At 41.0% G+C, this 9,865-nt stretch overlaps 1 protein-coding gene across 1 annotated transcript; it reads left to right on the top strand.

Annotated features, from left to right (window-relative positions):
- The first annotated feature begins 4,180 nt into the window (after positions 1-4,180).
- On the top strand, positions 4,181-6,678 carry cldn10a (claudin 10a). The gene is made up of 6 exons (XM_061067054.1): positions 4,181-4,311; positions 4,410-4,654; positions 5,277-5,438; positions 5,547-5,628; positions 5,710-5,814; positions 6,380-6,678. Exons 2-6 carry the CDS (start codon positions 4,435-4,437, stop codon positions 6,522-6,524), a joined length of 714 nt encoding a protein of 237 aa, XP_060923037.1. The 5' UTR covers positions 4,181-4,311; positions 4,410-4,434; the 3' UTR covers positions 6,525-6,678.
- The last annotated feature ends 3,187 nt before the right edge of the window (positions 6,679-9,865 follow it).

Here is a 9,865-nt window from a genome sequence, read left to right as displayed (position 1 = left end):
TTTGATAACTCACTATAAATAAACCCTGTGTGTTCAATGACAGACGCCCTCCGACACCACAGGTGTTTCCAGAAATGATATAAAAGAACTGAAGCCTCCTCCTGTCTTTTCCACGTCCAAGGCAAGTTTGAGAGAAATCCAGTCACATGTAATAAAGGTGAAATATTACCCCAAGACCAACAATCTAATGATAACACACTTGATGGTCCTTGGCCCTCTCACCCTGCACGCTATCCTCCTGTTGATGTTTAGCCAGCACCGAGGGGGAGAAGGTCTGAAGGAGAGAAGCCAGCAGGAGATTATTACAGACAGCTGAACTCAGCCCAATACCATGAATCTGACTGTGGGGGATCAACAGACATTTCCCATGTTAAACCCGCAGAGTGAGAGGCCTGTTTTCTCCTCACTTATTCCCAGTGGTGGGAAGTAACGACGTAGAAATACTTCATGACTGTACTTAAGTAGATTTTTCACATATCTGTTCTTTACTTGAGTATTTATTTTCCTGACGACTTTTTACTTTTACTCGCTACATTTGAGCACAAATATCTGTTCTTTCTACTTCTTACATTCTCAAAATGGCCCGTTACTTGAGCAGCGGAGGTTGGCGCAACGTTCACCTTTACGCACGGCGCACCTCTCTCTCGCTCTCTCGCTCCTGCAGGAGCTCGGTTCAGTCTTTATTATTAGGACCCAGGCACTGACAGGCACTGACAGACATGAGGCCCTATTGAAATTGTAAGGATTATTATTCAGGCAAACAAATTGGCTTTTTGAGGGCTTTTATTAGGTGACTTTACATGATTTTTTGAAGGTATTCCCTTTTCGATTGACATTCGTTTTCCCTGTCCTGCTTCGTGTCAACATCTGCACATAAATACATAGCTCGAAGCAGCAAGTGGTTAACTTTTCTTAAAGACAATATTGGAAGTAGTTGGTTTAAACAAAAACTGTTGGCAAATAGACTATCATTGGTTGGCCTTGTCTACTTAGTCTTACACGTCCACGTAAACAAAACAAACAGATTTAAAACAAGTCGAGATGGAAAAACATACATCACGACCAATTATATAAGCAAATGCAAAAACAACTTTCAGCCAACCCAACCAAAAACAAACAATGTGTCGTGGACTACTGCATATTCACGCACACAATTCGGGTTTTTTAATGGACCTCGGGTAATCAGGCCCAGTTTTCCACTCACTATAATGCCAATATAATTTTTGCAAAGATTTAATATATCTATATATTGCCAATTCCAATCCTTAGTCGCCCTTTGTGCTGACTCAACACAACTTAGAAGATGTTGAGTCTTAATATATGTATTGTACAAACTGGCTAATGTGTGTACAACTTCAAGCAGGGTTGTGTCTTCACTTTGTCGTCCCTACAGGCAAGATACCCTACAGGTGTATTGTAGGCAAACCGACAAGGAGCTGCTGACAAAGGCAGTTGTAAATACAGGTTTGGGTGATGAGGGAGGTGGGATCAGCTGCGTGGGCGAGGACGGAAGCTGCGGAACAAGTGGAATTTTGGAAAGAAAAATGACAAATTAAAGAAAGTGCCACATCAGGTGGAGACATGGAGAAGGGCAGGTCTGGGGATATGAAAGAGAACACATAGCCATGGAGAAGTCGGGCTGGTTATTATTTATTTTTTTCAGGCAAAAGGAACAACTCATGCAACGCTTCAAAATGCATGTGCTCTCCTGCTCAGTGCTGCTTTGCAGTCCAAGAAATTTTTGAAATTGTATTTTGTAGATGGTACTTTCCAGGGTTGAGCAATCCTGGTTAGTGTTGAATTGCGTCAAGCAAGACACTGATAATTTATAAACTTCAAAATAAAGTCACCAAAATACTGTAACCAAATTTGCACCTTAAGATATTCAATTGGATGAATTTTGTAGATGTAATTTAGCATTCAAAAAAACATTGGTCTTCAATTATTTATTTACTTGTTCAGTCTGAAATTTGGCAGCAAAACCAGATTGTGTCCAGTGTTTTTGTTCTTCTCTGTACTAGCACTGTCCAGGCTGTTAACAAAAGAGAAACTATCTTATTTTGTGTGCCTAGTTTCCCTTTGCTGAGTTATCATAAGGGGCATTGTGTATCACTTCTGCTACTGATGAAAGGTCCATGTTTAGTGATATTTACAGACTTTATTAGTGGTTATTCTTTGGTCTATTAGTGTTCTTAGGTAGACTCAAGAGGCACTTGTTTATTCTGTTGTGTTGATTCTTTGTTTTCTCTAGAAGTTCAGATGCACTTGTCCAATACTATTTTAACTTCAGCATCTCGGGTTCAACATTTGTAAAATTATAAATTATATTTGTAGTGTTGTTATAATTTTTCAGTCAGTTGAACTAAATCCTGAAGAGAAAAATGTTGGGTTGTTTTGTGTATCTTTAGGCCTACTTTAAAAGCACTTAGCATTTTTAATTTTGGTACTTGTACTTTTACTTTTGATACTTAAGTACATTCCAACACCAGATACTTTTGATACTTAAGTACATTTAATATGAGCAACTCTAAGACTTTTACTCAAGTCATTTTCTGACGAGTGACTTTTACTTTTACCGGAGTCACTTTCAAGTAAGATATCTGTACTTTTACTCAAGTTTGGCTTTCAAGTACTTTATACACCACTGCTTATTCCCACAGAGAACTAGAGAGGAAGTGCTTCCTTTGTTCAACTTTCAGTCAAGATCCATGTTGCATGTGTTATTGTTGTGTGAAAGCTGACATGTGTTGTACATTTGTCAGTTTGATTAAACGGTCTTCATGTGTGAATAAGTGAGGAAACACGTGACAGAGGAAAGTTCATTTTTTAAATTGTAAACATAAAAAGTTACAGGAGGTGAGGAGGACATAGACAGACTTTTAACAATTCACAATTCAATTTAGAGTGCTGCCTAGTTTGTACACAAGTATGAGGGACATGAAAACAACAATTACAAGAATATAGTGTTATTAAGAAGACAGTCATAACATTATACAAATAAAGTCCTAAAGAGACAGAACATTTCCAAGCCAAGGAGGCAAATCACCAGATAACCATATATTCACGGCCTTAATGGGGTTTCATCAACAGGTTGACACAGACAACAGCCTGCTCCAGCTGCCTCAGTCATTAGCAGACTTCCAGGATGAGGTTCCCCTCTGAGTTTACTCAGCAACAGCAGCCATGGGAACACGACATCCAGGCTTCAAACTACCCAGGGATTTACGGAGCAGTGCTCTCAGCATCGTCTCGCTGCTGTTAACAGTAAAACAGCCTGTCTAGATTTGCTGGAATGCTGACGATGTGAACACTTAACCTGTGAACAGCTTTTACGATCCCAGGAAGAACAGGGTCAGCGGGGGCAAGCAAGGCTCAACCTGGAAGGTTCTGAAAATCTTGGTCTTATTTTTTGTATTATTTCCTCTGGACACAATCCCTCATTCTCCACAGAGATTAGATATAATCCTTGTTTGAAAGATATCTGTACTAAAATGGGGCAAACCAGTTTGTCAGTATAAAGGTTGTGAATTGAATTAATTATTACCCAGTCACCAGCATCATTGTGTTCACAGTGTTTTGGTCTTTCTCTGTCTCTGCTGCTGTTAGAGTCTCTGACTAGCTTGTCTCTCCACTAAATGTGATTTTCGCTCCGGCTACTTCACAGCCAAATAACTCCTGTGATCCTTAAGGAACAAACTAATCACTAAGTGTGTGTTCTGACTTAGAACAGAAACACTGATACAACCAAATAGATACAAGTACCCTGAGAACAAGAACAGAATTAACTATAGGAAAGGATTAACACTTTGTTCTCCCACTTCAGTATCCACAATAAGGGAATCGCCAAGAAGCAGTGTTTCATCCTCTGGGGACCACGAATGACTTTAATACATTTAAACACAAGCAGTTCCTCCTTCCTGCCACTTGATAGCACTGTAGCAGTGTGACTCCAGTTCAGGTAGAATCAAACTTCATTCTAACTTTTGGCAAAAGCTGCACTCATTGGTGCCGAGGACAAAAGTGGAAAACGTGCACACGTCAGTCTTTCATTCACAATCTCTCCCATCTTGTCTTCCTCTTCTGTCAAAGACTTTTCAGATCCTTTCAATTAAAGACTTCCTGCTCCTGCAGATCTCCTTGCAGACCCCATGGACACCGTGCAGAGTGATGACCCGTGTGTGTGTGTGTGTGTGTGTGCGCCCCTTCACCCTCCCACCGCCACAAACACAACACACAACAACTGATTGTGTGTCAGTGAATGATGTGCATTGAAAAGTGTTGGCTCCCGGACTGAGATGCTTGGCTGAGCAGGTAAAAGAGAAGCAGAACTGTGCAGAGCTGCGACTGCTGACGTACCTGTCGGGCATCGACCCTCCCACCTCCTCCCTGACACTTCTATCCTCTCCCAGCCCAGACCTCCGAGCCAGAGGGAACATGGGCAACATGGTAACAGAGATCGTTGCCTTCCTCCTGACCATCTCTGGATGGATCCTGGTGTCGTCCACCCTGCCGACAGACTACTGGAAGGTGTCCTCCGTGGATGGGACGGTTATTACCACAGCCACCTTCTGGTCCAACCTCTGGAAAACCTGCGTCACTGATTCCACTGGCGTGTCAAACTGCAAAGACTTTCCTTCAATGCTGGCTCTGGATGGTGAGTCGTGGGATTGTGGTGAACGCTGCTGAGAGCATCTTTCTTTTCGTGAAAATCCATCTGACTGAAGATGGATACCTGTTGTTTCTGGATGAATGACAACCATTGTAATCAAATGCATTTAGCAACTCGATCTTTCCTCTTTCTGACTCTAACTCCAGGCTGTAAACAACGGCCACTTTTAAAGCTAAAGGCCATCAGAGGCCGATCGGTGTCCTAATGTGTCCAGAAGAAGCAATCTGAGAAAGTCACACAGTCATGCAGTGGTCACTTCCCATTTCCTGCTCGGGACAAACAGGCCACCATCAGTCTTTAGAAGAGCACAATTCAGAATGTGTTGCGGGATTGTAAATCTAATGGCACTAATGTTCTATCGAGGCTTTTCACTGTATGACTCAAACTTAAAGGCCTTCTTCAAAATGTTTAAATCTGGGGTTTTCAAAGCAGTAATTCTCAGATGAATCCCAGGGGTCACCAGACGTCATCATCTGTGATTTTTTTGTGATTTTTTTGTTTTTCTTGTGAAATACCAGATTCTCTTTCTTCTTTTGCTTTATATCACACATGTGTAAATCAAAAATGTTTGCAGCCGCTGGTTCAAGCTCTCTCCTCTGTCACGAAGCCTATATCCAGGTGTGCCGGGGCCTGATGATCGCAGCCGTGTGTCTGGGTTTCTTTGGCGCCATCCTCGCTCTCGTGGGAATGAAGTGCACGAAAATCGGGGGCTCAGAGACGACCAAAGCTCGTCTGACCGTCCTATCGGGCTTCCACTTCATCCTCGGCGGTAAAATCTGCCTTTTAGGAATCGGACACCTCAAAGCTACATCATATTGTCACCATGTTTGGATTTCAGGCCCAACTTGAAGTAGAAATCTTGTTTTTCCCTCCGTAGGCCTGTGCAGCATGACGGCATGCTCCATATACGCTCACAGGGTCACAAGCGACTTCTTTGATCCCTTCTTTGTGGCTCAGAAGTAAGTCTTCAGGACTCAGATGTTTCTGTGACGGCAGATCAGACAAAGTAAAGTCTGGTCACAACTGTGTCCTTCCTGCAGGTTTGAGCTCGGGGCAGCTCTCTTCATCGGCTGGGCCGGATCCGTGCTGTGCATCCTGGGAGGACTTGTGTTCTGCCTCTCGCTGTCTGAAGGATTCAATATGAGGCAAGTAGCTTGGTTCCCGACACGTGATCCCACATCTGTCATCAGCGTCAAGGACTTAACTAAACTGCACTGAGCTGCAAACGCATGCAATTGAAATAATGACTTAAAGAGCAACGGAGAGCGAGACGCTGGAAAAACCTCCACTTATCTTTGTCAACATCTTGTCTCGTGATTGTTTAACCTACAGGACAAATTGTGTGAGTGTCCTTTTGATAAGTTAACGACTCAATGTTTCCTTTGTTACAATAAGGACTTTAGGAAATGAAAGTCACCTTGACTGAGAGCAGCTACAGGCTGAGAAAACTATCTTTAGATTCTGGATGAAGCAAGAAAGATAAAGAAGAGGATTGAAAAGATCACTGTCATGTCCCTCCTCTTTTAAAATGTTACTCTGTCTCTGAGTGTCTCTGATGGATTATCAAGACGTTTCTGTCCACAGAGGATGAACTTTAATAAAGTCTGATAACTCCCAATACTTACCAATGAGCAAATGTAATAAAAGGCAAAACCAAAAAAAGATGATGGTTTATTCCTGCTCTGAATCAAAAGTCCTGTTTTTTTGCAGAGCTGAATATTCCTACAGAGGACCAGTATCACCGGCCACAGCGCGCGACAAGTGCAGCAAAACAGCCAGCGGCCCGACAGCCAGCGGCCTGCACCCGGAAACAGTGGAGCCTTCCAGGCAGTTTGGAAGAAACGCCTATGTGTGAAATTGGACTTTATTCATTTACAGTTAAATCAATGGCGGTGATATTCATTTCCATATCCTGTGGTCACGAGAAACTCACGTTCACTTTAGGAACTTTGAGCAGGAACTCTGGGGACTCTGGGGAAATCCTTCCTGGAAATGTGTCATTCACAGTTTATCACATGATTTTATATGTTCTTTTGGGGGGGGGGGGGGGGGGGGGGGGACCACAAACTTATTTTTTCTTTTGAAGCAGGAAATTTGGCTCCTAAACTCTGAGGTCACCTTCAACAAGCCGGCCTCCCCTTTAAATCTGTATTTAATAATTCTTTAGTCAGTAAAGTAGATTTTTAAATCATTTATTTCATTAAAACTAGAAGAGAAAAGGGTTTGTATATAATTTATAGCAGCTCAGACTTTTCCAATGATTTTTTATTATTAGACACTTGTTCTGTAAACTTAAACATTTTGCAAATGTGACCAAATGAAGTAATTAAAAGATTTTAAACTTGTTCTCAGTTGATCAGTGGTGATTGCAGTGGATCTTCTCTGATTGCTTCAAAGGGAACATTAATATTTCTCAGGATCTGAGGGTCACTACATCCCGTCTGACCTGAGACGGAGCTGGAGGCCGGAGGTTTCCCTCACAGCAGCCATCCGTCTCCACCTGGGAATTACCATCACCAGGGACCTCAGGCTAAGTTACAGCGGCTGCAGCCTGGAGCTGGCAGAGAGTCGTGAAGAAGTGTCAGGTGACGCTCTCTGATATAAAGCTGGTATTGTGTCTGCATGACTTCCTTATCAGAGATCATTAAAACACACATGTAAAGCAACTGTCTCCATATTTTCTTTTTTTTAAAAGAATAGTTCAACCGGATCGACACAGAAGTTAAATGTAGATCCAGGGTACAATGAGTTTAGTTATATATTGTGCTTCACCACATAACGTTTACATTTCCTTATTACTGTGTAGTTTTACTTTAGCATTATCTGGGAACAATATAAAACAACTCTAATTGATTAAAATGTTTCATTGTGAAGATTTGATCTTCTAGTGGCCGTAGAGGGAACTGCATCCGGGTGTTTCTGTAAATTCTACTTCCTGCTACTGTGGAGAAATACTGTAAAGTTTTAATAAAGAAAAGAAGAAAAGATGCTGAACATAAATACCTGAAATGTCCCTGTGTGTACTGTGTGTACTGTGTGTACTGTGTGTACTGTGTGTATTGTGTGTACTGTGTGTACTGTGTGTATTGACAACAACTTAATAAAGCTAGTTCATAAAATGTGTACATGTGCAAATGAGATGTTGTAAGAAGAGATAGATAGATAGATAGATAGATAGATAGATAGATAGATAGATAGATAGATAGATAGATAGATAGATAGATAGATAGATAGATAGATAGATAGATAGATAGATAGATAGATAGATAGATAGATAGATAGATAGATAGATAGATAGATAGATAGATAGATAGAGAGAGAGACAGAGAGATATAGAGATAGATGGATAGATAGATAGATAGATAGATAGATATATAGATAGATAGATAGATAGATAGATAGATTAGAAGAGATAGAGAGATAGAAAGAGAGAGAGAGATAGATAGATAGATAGATAGATAGATAGATAGATAGATAGATAGATAGATAGATAGATAGATAGATAGATAGATAGATAGATAGATAGATAGATAGATAGATAGATAGATAGATAGATAGATAGATAGATAGATAGATAGATAGATAGATAGATAGATAGATAGATAGATAGAGAGAGAGACAGAGAGATATAGAGATAGATGGATAGATAGATAGATAGATAGATAGATAGATAGATAGATAGATAGATAGATAGATAGATAGATAGATAGATAGATAGATAGATAGATAGATAGATTAGAAGAGATAGAGAGATAGAAAGAGAGAGAGAGAGATAGATAGATAGATAGATAGATAGATAGATAGATAGATAGATAGATAGATAGATAGATAGATAGATAGATAGATAGATAGATAGATAGATAGATAGATAGATAGATAGATAGATAGATAGATAGATAGATAGATAGATAGATAGATAGATAGATAGATAGATAGATAGATAGAGAGATATAGAGATAGATAGAAGAAGAAGGGGTCATGAGTAAATACGTTGTGAACTACTGGCCTTTTATTGACCTCTGATGGGAAAAGGGTGCAGAAATTCTCTCTCTCTCTCTCTCCATCTCTCTCTCCATCCCTTCATCCCTCCGTCCATGACTGCAACCACCAGAGAGCAGCATTCCTCCGCACTCAGCAGACGCTGCACAACTTGTCACAGATAAGAGGGAAAACTAAATAAAGTAATAATTCAGATAAGTAATTTGCTGTTAAGTTAAGATAAGTTCAGATAAGATAATATAAGATAAGATAAGTTATTTAAAATCAGGTCAGCCTAACAAAAGCAGGTCTTTGTTCTTTCTTTTTCTTTTCACTAAACAAATTAAGGCCCCGGTGCTGCACCAGTACGTCCCCACCACCACCGAAAAGTTACTCATAAGCCCAGAGGACAAAGAGAAGCTCTTTCATCCCAGAGAACATTCATCACTCCAGTAAAATCTCATTACCTCAGAGTTAAGTCCAATTAGAAGAGATGTTATTAACAGACTCATGAGCAGCAGCTTAGAGCCGCAGGCCACGTCCAGGAGCTTCTGTCCTGTTATTACACGTTTCACCTGCAGGGGGCAGACCTGCCAATCAGGACATGTCCTAGATGGGACAACTACTGAATAGACAAAACTCTCTCTCTGTGTTACTGGTCTCTCTCTCTCTCTGTGTTACTGGTCTCTCTCTCTCTGTGTTACTGGTCTCTCTCTCTCTCTGTGTTACTGGTCTCTCTCTCTGTGTTACTGGTCTCTCTCTGTGTTACTGGTCTCTTTCTCTCTCTCTTTCTCTGTGTAACTGGTCTCTCTCTGTGTTACTGGTCTCTCTCTCTCTGTAACCAGTCTCTCTCTGTGTTACTGGTCTCTCTCTCTCTCTGTGTTACTGGTCTCTCTCTCTCTGTGTTACTGGTCTCTCTCTCTCTCTCTCTGTGTTACTGGTCTCTCTCTCTCTTTCTCTGTGTAACTGGTCTCTCTCTGTGTTACTGGTCTCTCTCTCTCTCTCTCTGTGTTACTGGTCTCTCTCTCTCTTTCTCTGTGTAACTGGTCTCTCTCTGTGTTACTGGTCTCTCTCTCTCTCTGTGTTACTGGTCTCTTTCTCTCTCTCTCTCTCTCTCTCTGTGTTACTGGTCTCTCTCTCTGTGTTACGTTTCTCTCTCTCTGTGTTACTGGTCTCTCTCTCTCTCTCTGTGTGTTACTGGTCTCTCTCTCTCTGTGT

The sequence above is a fragment of the Limanda limanda genome, chromosome 23 (genome assembly GCF_963576545.1).
Source record: "Limanda limanda chromosome 23, fLimLim1.1, whole genome shotgun sequence".
Taxonomy (NCBI): Eukaryota; Metazoa; Chordata; class Actinopteri; order Pleuronectiformes; family Pleuronectidae; genus Limanda; species Limanda limanda.
Note: the sequence above shows the minus strand (reverse complement) of the source record. Positions and strands in the feature narration are given on the sequence as shown.

Bases quoted from the DNA above. Each gene is read 5' to 3' on its own strand.
- cldn10a (XM_061067054.1), top strand. From the start codon at position 4,435: ATGGGCAACATGGTAACAGAGATCGTTGCCTTCCTCCTGACCATCTCT. The intron at 4,655-5,276 runs GTGAGTCGTGGG...TCTGTCACGAAG, and splicing joins TTCAATGCTGGCTCTGGATG to CCTATATCCAGGTGTGCCGG. The intron at 5,629-5,709 runs GTAAGTCTTCAG...TCCTTCCTGCAG, and splicing joins CCCTTCTTTGTGGCTCAGAA to GTTTGAGCTCGGGGCAGCTC.